The sequence below is a fragment of the Diadema setosum genome, chromosome 2 (genome assembly GCF_964275005.1).
Source record: "Diadema setosum chromosome 2, eeDiaSeto1, whole genome shotgun sequence".
Lineage (NCBI taxonomy): Eukaryota > Metazoa > Echinodermata > Echinoidea > Diadematoida > Diadematidae > Diadema > Diadema setosum.
The window spans coordinates 13,971,993-13,985,494 of NC_092686.1; the positions used below are offsets into that span (position 1 = coordinate 13,971,993).

General features: G+C 41.1%; 1 protein-coding gene across 1 annotated transcript; it reads right to left on the reverse strand.

The window, feature by feature from the left end:
* Positions 1-3,043: 3,043 nt before the first annotated feature.
* Positions 3,044-8,100, reverse strand: LOC140242679 (uncharacterized). Its single transcript, XM_072322442.1, has 5 exons — positions 7,861-8,100; positions 6,910-7,202; positions 5,251-5,989; positions 3,994-4,746; positions 3,044-3,052 (listed from the first exon to the last, which is right to left on the reverse strand). Exons 1-5 carry the CDS (start codon positions 8,098-8,100, stop codon positions 3,044-3,046), a joined length of 2,034 nt encoding a protein of 677 aa, XP_072178543.1.
* Positions 8,101-13,502: the final 5,402 nt, after the last annotated feature.

A 13,502-nucleotide genomic window follows, 5' to 3' on the forward strand; every position in this document is an offset into this window, starting at 1 on the left:
AATTTTCAAGATCGCTCGCTTCGCTCGCTCGCATAATAATCGTGATGCCATTCTCCCGATGTTGCTGCCAGTAATTACCAGCAGTTGCGCCTGTTGCGCCCCCTTAATTTCCAAAGCGAAAAAATATAGCTACAACCGGCAGTTTTTGGACTGTAAAATGTTAAAATTTTCAAGCTCGCTCGCTTCGCTCGCTCGCATATAATCGTTATGTCATTCTCCTGATGTCGCTGCCAGTAATTGCCAGCAGTTGCGCCCGGTGCGCCCCCTTAATTTCCAAAGCCACAAAAATATCGCTACAACAGGCAGTTTTGGGACTGTAAAATGTCAAAATTTTCAAGATCGCTCGCTTCGCTCGCTCGCATATACTCGTTATGTCATTCTCCTGATGTCAATGCCAGTAATTGCCAGCAGTTGCGTCCGGTGCGCTCACTTAATTTCCAAAGCGAAAAAATATAGCCACAAACGGCAGTTTGGGGACTGTAAAATGTCAAAATTGTCAACCTCGCTCGCTCCGCTCGCTCGCATTCATTTCAATTGTTATGTAATTCTCCTGATGTTGCTGCCAGTAATTTGTCGTTTCACACCGTCATTCCATAATCCATAAGGAAAAAAATGACTGCGCAGTGGAATGTATCATATTCCGTTATGTATTGCAGTCCCCATTACAGTTTCCAGACTGACAGCACACGCACATACGCGCACACACACATACACACGCACGCACGCACAAGCATGCATACACACCCTCAAAATTACTTTTCCACGAGGTGCCCCCCCCCCCCCTCCCCCTGTCTTGACCAACCCGCCACGGTACGTCACTGGCTGCACCCGTCCGGTTATGGGCTTGTAATCGTGGTGATGGTGACTATCGCCGATCACCTCCCCCCCCCCCCCCCCCCCCACACTCCTCAGCACAGATTTACGCCGTTGACACACACACACTTGTTCAACGTCCGTTGTGGCAAAAGCATACGGATTTGGGAGCGCACAGACACGACGTAGCAATTTTAGGCTACTGCATGAGAAACTTCTGCTGCGTCCGGGCTGTGTTTGGGTCACGGATTCACTCCCCGTATGGATGATGCGCGTGCTCTCTACAGCCATCGAGCGCACAACGAATTGACAACTTGCGTCTTTTACGAAAAAATATAAAAGACGCCCGGTGTCAGGGGGGGGGGCACATTATGCCCCCTACCAGATTTTCATTTGCCACTCCTTCGCCCTTTATCCGATTTCAACCAAATTTGGTGACTTTTCCTAAAATCTTATTGCGAACATTTTGATATATAATTCAGTTATATTTGATGTTGTTGGTTGCCATGGCAACCATAAACTGACAACCATGTCAGTCAGATTTTGCATCTTTTTTCTGTTCCCATTTTATTTAACAGCATTACAGTGGATGAAATGGGTGTTTCTTGGCTGAAATTTGTTGAACGAGTAAAATTTGAAGTAATTATGGTCCTGGAAAGTTTTTCTTATTATTTCCTGTGTTTTTATGTGACAAAGGCATAAAACAATAGATGTAATAGAGATAATTGAAAACAATAATACTTTCTAAAGATTGCCCCTCTATTTTGTGATATTTTGATTCCCTCACCCAAGCTATGCCTCTAACATCATTAGTTCTTCATACAGTATTTTCAATTTGTAATCTTGAATTTCCACTATTATGCAAATATGAAATGTCATAACTGTACATGTACCCATCCCAAACATTTCATCTCAGGTCTCATAATGTATTATTATGTTGACACGAATAGCGCCCCCATGTGGTGACCATGAGAAATTTCAACCATAACAAATAATAAGATTCCACTTGTTTATCACTTGTGACAAATATGAAAATGATTCGTCTATGATAAGACATATATAATGGGGATAAAGAAATTATGCAGAAAAATCATGATTTTAGCACATTTCCTATGTATTTCTTTATATTTTGGAAACTAGCGCCCTCCATGGGTGACCTTGAGAAAATTCAAATGTACAGTCGTGTAGAGTATGAGTTACTCTACCCATGTGCCAAATATGACAATGATACATCAAATAATAAAAAAGTTATAAAGGGGGGGGGGCACAATGTGCCCCCTCCCCCCGGGCCTGCGAGTGGTCAAAATAGCTTGGGCTTAATAGGGTTAAACACCCCCCTCTAAAAAATCCTGGCTACGCCTATGATCCTGTCGCATATTTTTCAAGAACGGATGTACAAAACGCGAAGAGATTTTCGGAAGAAAATAAAAAACGCATTTTTAATCCCTTCGAGCGCAACGATCATATATTGTACAAGATTACAGCCGAAATGATTCATGAAATCCTCGCATTCCCGCTGGGCACCAACAGCGTAAAAATACCTCGCAAGTTATGGTAAACAACGCCTGTATTTTACTATATTTGCGCTGGTGTTACGAAGAATTAACAAACAAGAATTACAATAATGAATTATCTCATTTCAACCCCTACTTTTTCGTCTAATTCACAAATAATTTCCCTTTATTATCTCAATAATAATGATCCATAATTGTGTAATAACAACGCAAAGGATGTTCTTAAGTTTCTTCCATTAATGATGGGTATATTCCGATGTCGTGCTTATGTTTTTCTTTGTTTTTGATGCGTACGGTTATAACGAGGTACCGGTTATAACGAGGTAATATCGCCGGTCCCACGGACCTCGTTATAACGGGGTTTCACTGCTGTACTTATTAACCATTTTTACATGGTGAGCCTATAGCAATCTGACCTTTGATGAAAACTGACATAACAATGCGTTCAGCTCAACTGTTTGGTCTGACAAACATCTCTACATTTCTAATTTCTTGACACTTCTGTTCAAGTACTGTAAAGCCTTGTTCGTCAAGACAATAAATGCATGTACAGTGACTAGAGTATAGCAAAACAATGCAATTATGAACACTTGTTATACTCTCTCTGTTTCTGAAACAAGATATCACATGAATATAACCTGGTTATGACTGTATACCTGTATGGTCTCATGAACCTTGCACAATCATCAAACATTATAAGTATCATACTTATAATTTCACCCAATCTATGCGATGGAAAACATATAAACGTATAAGTGATCAACTCTGTGATACCACAAATATTCCAACTCTTGCCAATTAAGCATTAAAGAGAAGCAACAACAGCTTTTGTGTGTTTGTGTGTGCTTTCTACAAACAGCAATGCAACTTAATTTGCAATTCCAATTAATACAATGTCTACCTTATACACTGTATCAAAAATATGCTGTATTACTGAAAAACCTTTTCTTCATCACACAAAGCTTAAAACATAGCAAAACTCATGCTATATCACTGGAAATGATTTTGCCCTGTTTTGGTGCAAAAATCATTACAATTTGAAAAACATGCTGTCTTTTTCCCTGCAGAAAAGAACAAATTATGGATACAAATTAAAACAGTGTACACAATGTTTGTGTCATCATTTCAAAACAAAAACACTCTTTCTTTGATATGAGAAATATCCTTCTCTTACAATAACATGGAAACACATTTCTTTTGTCTGGTATTGTTCGTGCTTCCAAGTCATCACCAGTCTGTTATCTCAGGACAATAAGCACATCTGTGTCTTTTTGTCCCATCCGTGGGAAATACGCGTACTTCTATCTTATCCACGGGACAAAGCGTCTGCAATGACATTGTCTTTTCCGCGTACGTGCTGTATCACAAGGTTGTACTCCTGTAGCACTAGCGCCCATCTGGTTAGGCGTCCATTTTTGTTCCTCATTCGCGACAGGAACACAAGCGGATTGTGGTCTGTGTACACCAGCACTGGATACTTTGTAGTGTTCAGGTACACGTCAAAATGACGAAGAGCCATGACGAGCGCTAACGTCTCCTTCTCGACAGTGGAGTACCATCGCTGATGTTTGTTGAATTTTCTGGACATGTACGCGACGGGATGGTCAACTCCGTTGTCGTCCTTCTGCATCAGGGCTCCTCCTCCTCCTGTGTCACTCGCGTCCACCATAAGAATGAACTGCTTGTCGAAGTTCGGCGCTGCAAGAACTGGAGAACTCGCTAGCATTGCCTTCAGCCGGTTGAAAGCAACTTGACAGTCATCTGACCAGTCGAACTGCGAGTCTTTCCGCAACATGTTGGTGAGCGGTGTTGCAACATCAGCGAAATTATGGCAGAACTTCCGATAATAGCCAGTCATGCCCAGAAATCGTCTCAGCTCTCGCTTACTCTGTGGGCGGGGAAAGTTCAGGATCGTCTCCACCTTTGCTTCAACAGGCTTGACGGAACCATGTCCCACAATATGACCCAGGAACACGACTTTTGCTCGGGAGAACTCACATTTCCTCAAGTTCACCGTAAGGTTGGCACTGGTCAAGCGGTCAAACAGTGCTCTGACTCTCAGAAGGTGGTCCTCCCATGTATGGCTGTACACTATGATGTCGTCGAGATACGCCTCGCATCCCACCAAGCCAGACGTGACGGTGTTGATGAGTCTCTGGAATGTAGCGGGCGCGTTCTTCATCCCGAACGGCATAACTTTGTATTGGAAGAATCCGTCAGGAGTCACGAATGCAGACAGTTCTTTCGCTCTTTCACTGAGGGGAACCTGCCAGTACCCCTTCAAAAGGTCAAACTTACTGACGTATTTGGCATTCCCTACGCGATCAATACAATCATCGATGCGGGGCAAAGGGTACAAGTCTGACTTTGTTTTCGAATTGAGCAACCTGTAATCCGTACAGAAACGCAAAGAACCATCCTGCTTTGGAACCAACACACAGGGGGAACTCCATCCACTCTTACTGGGCTCAATAAGGCCATGTTCAAGCATATATTGAACTTCCTTCCTCAGAACATCCATTTTCAATGGATTCACACGATATGGGTGTTGCTTGACAGGGGAGGAGTCCCCCACATCAACATCATGCACCACCACACTAGTACGACCTGGTACATCACTGAAGAGGTGTTCATACTCATGGACTACATCCATCACCTGAGCTCTCTCTACTCCTGGAAGATGAGATAATGTGTCAGATAGATTTGCTAACACCTCAGAATTCTTCAACATCAACTGCGGAATTTCCACATCATCACTCTCACTGTCTTCACCATCCACTTCACAACCGATTCCAACTGTGGCAACAGGCTTTTCTTTAGCCTCTTCTACATTTTCAACATACTCCTTTAGCATGTTGACATGACAGAGTCTTCTCCTCTTCCTCCTATCAGGTGTCAGGATGATGTAATTGACATCACTCACCCTTTTCTCAACCACATATGGCCCTGCATATCCAGCCTTCAAGGCATCTCCTTGAAGAGGGAGCAACACGAGAACCTTAGAACCAGGCTCGAAATGCCGTTCTTTCATCTTCCGATCAAACAGTCTCTTCATGTTAGACTGAGCTGCCTTCAAATGACCTGCAGCTAATTCCCGAGTACAAGAAAGTCTATCCTTGAACTGACACACATAGTCCAATAGGTTGGACTCCGGCTCAACCAAGATCTTTTCTTGCAAGATCTTCAAGGGACCACGAACTGAGTGCCCAAAGACCAGCTCAAAAGGACTGAATCCAAGAGATTCCTGGACCGATTCTCGAACTGCAAACAAGAGGAGAGGAATACCCTCATCCCACTCTTTCTCGTGCTCACTGCAGTACACACGCATCATATTCTTCAAGGTTTGGTGAAAGCGTTCAAGAGCACTTGAGTTCTTACATTCTACACCTAACTCACTCATCACCTGTTGGAAGATTTTGGACGTGAAATTAGACCCTTGGTCTGACTGCACACACTTTGGAAGTCCTACCATTGTGAAGAACTTCACAAGAGCTTTACTGACATTCTTGGCAGTAATCGTCCGTAATGGAATTGCCTTGGGGAAGCGGGTAGATGCACACATCATCGTCAACAAATACTGATTACCCGACTTTGTCCTTGGAAGAGGACCGACACAATCCACAATGACCCGACTAAACGGTTCTTCGAAGGCCGGAATTGGCCTTAAAGGGGCAGGGGGAATCTTCTGGTTTGGCTTGCCAACTACCTGACACACATGGCAAGACCGACAAAACTCTGCGACGTCATGTCGCAAACCTGGCCAGAAGAAATATCGAAGCACCTTCTCTTGGGTTTTGTTGATCCCCAAATGACCTGCCAATGGTGCTTCATGGGCAGAGATATGATCTCCTTCCGGTACATCTTTGGTACCACTACTTGATGAACATCTCGAAAATCCTCATCACTTGTGGCATCAGGAGGGCGCCACCTCCTCATCAAGATACCATCCCTCTTATAAAACTTCACAGTTTCATTCACTTCCTCATCCTCAGGTACAAGTGACTGTGCAAGACGCACTTTTTCAGGGTCTTTGCCCTGCAATTCAACCAGACTCTGACGAGAAATCTCTGACATTTGACCATGGTCCATATGTGCATCATCACTGCTGCTAGACTCTTCAAGTCTAGAGAAGAAAGTATCAGCCAAGATATCCTCTTGCTCCTCTTTCTCCAGTTCACGAGCCATTGACCTGGTAACAGCACATGAGGGAAGCACATCAGGCATATCCTGAACTAATTTCTCTGTGGCTTCGTCAACGACAGGTTTCTTACTTGGGAGAAAGTGAGGCAAAACCTTCTCTCCAGCGATATCATTGCCGAGCAATAAGGTGACACCTTCGACTGGCAATGTAGGCAAAATACCTACTACAACTGAGCCACTGACAAGATAGCTCTTCAATTCAATATTATGAAGAGGCACTCGGACACTCCCACCTTCAACTCCCCTCACAAACACTTCTGAATCCACAGAAGATTCAACCGAAAATGGCAATGTATTTGCACACAGGAGACTCTGTGATGCTCCTGTATCTCTCAAAATGTGAACCTGAACCTGCTCACTATCAGGCGTCAAACTAACATACCCTGAAGATATGAAAGGTTTGTAATTCTTTGCCACCCGTTCAAACGATGGCAGATGTTCTTTGCGAGTGATAGCAAAAGCATCTGGCAATGCTTTGGGGTTGCTAATCCCCTCTTTTTCTCGCTTCTTCTTCAACTTCCAGCAAGCTGACATCACATGTCCATCCTTCTTGCAATAGAAGCAAGCCTTGTTCGGCTTTTGATCAAGATCAGGCTTGGGAATGCTTGGAGCAAGAGCTCCTCTTCTTGGCACACCCTGGCCTCCTTTCTTGCTTGAAGAAAGTTTGAAAGTACCCTTGTGGGTAAGCACATACTCATCAAGGAGGACAGCAGCTCTCCTGGCACCATTCACTTCCCTTTCCTCCAGGTACTGCCGCTGATCTGGCTGAACACACCTCTTCACCTCCTCTAACAATACCAACTCTTTCAGTTTGTGGAAATCATCAACACCAGACGACCTTAACCAGTGTTCAAAATGGGTCTGCTTGTGTTGCACAAAATCAACAAATGTCTGATCATCCCTTCTCCTATAATTCCGAAACAGTTGCCTGTTGGCTTCCGGCACCAACTCGTACACCCTTAACACGGAACTCTTCAAATTCTCATAATCAGAACACTCTTGGATAGTGAGAGACGCATAGACCTCTTGGGCCTTCCCTACCAGCGAGCCATCAATGTCGGCCACACTTCCTTGGGCCATTCCAAACTCACAGCCACTTTTTCAAAGTGCTGGAAAAACTCTTCTACCCGGTCTTCACGAAATTTCGGCACGCCAACTGAGATTGCCTTAATGCATCAAATTTTGATGACTTTGCTGAACTGCCGGAAGAAGGTTCATTCGATTTTGCATCGATTGATTTGATTTCGAGTTCTATTTTCTTTGCCTCGACTTCCAGCTGCTTCATCCGAAGCTGGATCTCAATTTTCTTCAATTCACTTTCTGCAGGGGTTACCAAAGGCGTGATAATTTCACTATCATCTGTCCCTGCTTCATCCTCTGGCAAAGAGGCAGGCCAAATACCAGTATTGGTAAAAAAAAACTCCGAAATTGTGTCCTTGATCTCTGCTTTTCGATCCGATGTTTTGATCGGGATTTCTAAAATTCGAGCAACTTCCACCAGTTCTGCCTTCCTCATGTCATTAAAACCTTCCTGAGTGGGTTCATCAACAAAGCTCTGCACGACATCAGCCATTGTGGGAATATCAAAATCAAAACTTGCGAGAAGTCACAAATCCTCACAAAACTACAAAGCCTTAACAAAAGAAATGCACTGCATATGAGTACACATGTACGCATGAACCCAGTCACACGCGCAGAACAGGCAAACATTTTCTACAATAAGCAGAAAACATCAAAATCCCTAAGCCTTCGAATCAGGCATACAATCAGAACACCATGGCATCACATTAGCATGTGATCTAAGGACATAGAATGAGTATACACACTCACTACAAACGACCACATAGCACGATTGTGCAAACCAAGGAAAATATATCAAAGCCTTTAACCGAGGCTAATCTTCCAGAAAATTCGGCGTGACTCGTAGCCAATGTGTACGCAAGCCCCCACACATGCACATCCAGCATACGCACACTCAGAAACTGCACTAGCCCTACACACGCTAGACCGACCGTCTGCGACTACAAAACACGTGCGAGCCCAATGCGCAATACCCACGCTATGCACTATATGTACGCACACAACTGAACGTGAGAATCCTCATCCAAATCGGTCTACACAAGACCTTCATGCAAAAACGACAAACGTTCAAAACGTGAGAATCCTCACCAAAATCTGCACTAGGCCTTCACATAAAATGTAGCCTATACAACTACTAACACAGTCAATGACTGCCAAAGCCTACGCAGCATAAATGTTATACACAACGTGCACAACCGAACGTGAGAATCCTCACCAAAATCTGCACTAGGCCTTCACACAAAATGTAGTCTAAAAACTACAAACACAGTCAATGACTGCCAAAGCCTACGCAGCATAAATGTTATACACAATATATGTGCACAACCAAACGTGAAAATCTTCACCAAAACGCATGTGGCCTGTCAAAACCAACATGCAAACAATGCAGGCCCAATACATAACCCTGTCATCGACGCTATACACTTGTCTACATACTAAAAACAAACGTGTACAGCCAAACGTGAGAATCCTCACCAAAACGCATGAGGCCTGACAGAACCTACATGCAAGCAAGTACATAGGCCCGATACGACATGAGCATATACACCATCGACGCTATACACTACGTACTTACAGCACACGTGTACAACCAGACGTGAGAATCCTCACCACAATCCGCATGGAAATGCGAAAGAAAACGGCTTGTCTGTTCATTTTCCCGGACAAGGTCCCAATTTGTCACGACTCAACCCAATCACCACTTCATGACAATCAAAATGTTCCGCTCCATTCCAGGCAGATCGCACCCAAACCATTACAACAATGTTGCAAAAGACCACGATTGGGAAGCCATGTCTTGATCTGAGAGCGATAACTTGCTGCGGACCTCTTTATTGGTATTAGCCTTGTTCAAGGCGCATCACAATACTAAGGGCAACCAGTGTCATATAACATGTTGCTTTGGTGACAAAGGGAGCTATTGAAAGACGAATAGAGTCAAAATGAAAATAAAAGGGAGCATGATGAGCCTGTGTTATTAGCAAATGACATGTTTTGCTACTATTGAGCCAAACATAATCTCTAGCCACAAGCATGAACTGAATATTACTCTGATTCATTTCCGAACGTCAGAGGAAACATTCGACATTTATTTTAGCATCTTCCGGAGCTGAATGTTATTGCTATTTATTTTCGAACATAAAAGCAAACATCAGACATTTATTTTATCATCATACGGAGTTGAATATTATTATTATTCATTTCCGAACGTCAAAGCAAACATTCGACATTCATTTCAGCATCTTCCGGAGCCGAATGTTATCCTTATTCATTTCCGAATGCAAAATCAGTATTATCTGACATTATATCTAAGCACCGTACGGAGCTGACTCTATTTTGCCAACCTTTCTAACAATGAAAAAGCACTCGACTGGCCTCTGAGAAAAAAGAAAGGTATAACAATGGTAATACTGCCCTATTAGCGTGCTTATGTTAGTAACAAGTAGGGAATCTTGTACTTTTTATCCAAAAAAAAACAACAACAAATTGATTGGATTTACGTTATTTCAATTGCTAATGAATAGCTTCAGCAGAGGAGGTCTTTATGTGTTAAACTTATGAAAAAGATGGATTTTTTTGACCAATAATATATAAAAAAACATAAAGACAGTCAAAGATTTTTATGTTTATTTTTGTTTGAAGAATTATGATCATGAAACTGTAACGCGGTCATTAGAATAAGCTATAGGCAGTCAACAGACTTTCAGTACATAGTCCTTTCATATTTTCCTTTTGGGAGAATTGTCAGTGCTGTTTGTATGAGTAGTTTGGAATTTCAACCACGTTCTCGGTTGACGAAACATAAAAGCACCATATCTGTTTTGCAGAGGACCACCCCATTCTCCTTTGTTGTCAGACATTATCAAACTATTTCACTAGGAGGAAAATAAAAGGATCATCATTGTCTGGGCTTACAAAAGGTGCACGGATAGCAAATTTTCAATAGAAGTATCTAGTAGATCACCAGGTATATGAAACCGAGAGCTACTAAGAAGGGTCCAGAGTCTACCGTTGCAGATAGCAGAAGACACTTGCCTGAAAAAAAAAAAGTTTCTGATCTATCACTCGCCGAGAAAAATGAAGAACTTTCGGATTGCGTACCTAGTCCTTCTGGTTGTCGGATCTCTGCTCGTGAAGGAAAGCTGTAGGTAGAATGGATTTATTTATTTCTAAAATCGATGTATCATTTCATAGATCGTTGTATGTGGTAATAATACCGTCAAAATAATCAGTGTAAAATTTCAAGTATGCTTGTCAATGCAATCTTACGACACATACATTTTAATCTCCAACTGTAAATAGAAAACACACACACACACACACTTTTGAGGTGAATTGTGTCATTGCATATTTTCATAACATTGTATAAATAGTTTAAAGCGCTGTGTACTTAAACATCATTAAAGGGATGGTATAGTAGGCCTATTGGTGGAGATGAGAATTGGACTTTTTGTGAGATACCAAGAAAGCACTTATGATTTATGAAATAGTACAGAGCATACCATTTTAAGAGGAATTCAAAGTTCATTTGATTAAAATCGGATTTGGAATGACTGAAACATACAAAAACAAAGTAAACTAAAGCAATCATAATAAAGTGTGGGCCCACACTTTGTAAGACGTGTGCTTTTTTGGATATCTCAGCCATTTTAAAACCAATTTTCATCAACTAAATGTTGAATTCCTCATAGAGTTACATGCTCTTTCATATTTCATAAGAGGTTTCTCATTATCTCACCCCAAAGAAAAGTTAGATTCTAAACCTGAAATTAGGTCTCAACCAAAACTTTTAGGCACTGATTTGATTAGTTGATTCTTTATTGTAGATTTTTTGAAGCTATTTTTTATGTCATCTTTTGAAGTTTGTAAAGTGTTTCTGTAATAATTGGGTTGTTACGTGGAAATTTTTCCTGTCTTAGTTCTGCCCGCTCGTAACTTATATGATTCACCACTCCTCCATTTTAGCTCAGGGAATCACGACTTCGGAGAATTCTGTGAAATGTCCATTACATTCACTCCTATTCTGAAATTTTTGTTCTCCTCCTTTTCAACAGATGCACAAGTTGGTGGAGATGCAGGTAAGTTAGTGTTATCAATTTTCATAGTGTATTCTTTATACATAGCAACTTCACAAACTGACTATCTAACGTTACCCTCTGATAAAGCTCAGTGACGGATCTAGAGTGGATCACACCAGGCGTGCACTTCTTTTCTTTTCTTTTTTTGGAACCACAAAAGAAATTTTAAAAAAATGGGGCGCGTGCACCCCTTTAATGTTGTAAAGGCGCCTCCCTTTTACGGAATTCATGGATCAGCTTCTGAAGGTTGTTACTAAATGTTTTTGGCTGCGCACAAATTCCTTTACTTTTAAGGTCTTATTTTTTTTTCTTTTTTATTCAGATGGACTTCGACAATCTTCAAGTTAGACACATACCAAGCGGAACGCGTATACAAGGACAACATGCCTGAAACTCGGACCATAGACTGTTTTCTTGTTGTTATTCTTATGTGGATGAATGCTTTTAAAATGGAGCACTTACTATTTACAAACGTACTGAACTTAAGGGCTGTTCATCCAAACACCAATGTAGGTCTATTTAATTGTGGGATGCTGTCGCCGCTGCGGCAATACAGGTTGTATAATACACTTGACAAAGTTCGATCTTGCGAAGTCCATTTAAAGGCATAATTTGCAGAAGAAACAATTAAACAATTAGTTAGCTTTAGTGCTTCAAAATAGTTCTAAAGTATGAGCTCGGGATAAAGACAACCAATGTGAAAAAAAAAATGAATCAGTGTAACTAAACTTAAGTATTGTTAATTTAACAAAATATGAACATTAGCTATATCATGGAAATAGTTCTGGACTGCCTATCTAAAGTTGTGATTTACTGAGAAAATAATAATATCACCTTTTATTTAGGGTTTTATTGTGAAAATTTTACATGGTAGGATGTTTTGCGATGCAACTGACCTAAACATATGCATCGAATGTGATATCTCTAACATTTTATAAATCACCGATTCCAATGCTTAACAGGACCTTAAAATTAATGAAGAGTGCAAAAGTCCAGTTTGCTGTTTATTTATGTTTACATAGTAAAGCATTCGTATGATTTCCGGCATATACGTACTTCAGTAAATTCATTGACCAGTTTCTTTCTCTTCCCTTCCTTCTGGTCAGCTTTCAATGATTGACCCCATAAACTTGGTACTGTATAGACGCATGCATTCTGTTGGAAAATTGTGCTTGGTAAGGGATTTAATGAAATTCGCTAGATCGCCTTGTAGGGGTATTTATGAAGACTGATGTTTGCTCTACTGATGCTTGTACGAATACTTCATCAAATGTTTGTATCAACTCGTTTTTTCCAGAAATCTGATATGAATTATCTTAATGGACTACACAATATTACAATAGACTTTGAGGAACATATATATATATATATATATATATATATATATAAGATATATATAATATATTGTCTTTAGGTTTTGCATAGAAAGAAAATAATCGAGTTTCATTCACTACTTCAATTGGCTTGTCAAAAAGTATCCAATGATGAGTTTACATCTCAATTATCTTAAACGAAGACCGAACAGTTCGTGTATGTGAGTTTTTAGTAAACAGGTCTTTGCGAACGACACTATTCTTATAATATGACGTGACTTTATTCAGTGCCATGAAATAGTTAATATCATTTTCATTAATTAATTCTCTGCTGTAGGTGGACATCATGGAGGTATTCAACGGCAGTGGGGCATTCCTGGTGTTATTATTATAATCATTCAATATATCTATACATACGTGTTGGCAGGTTGTTATACATTTTCTACTCAGGAGCGGATCCACGAATTCCGTAAAGGAAAGGCGCCTTTACAAAATCAAAGGGG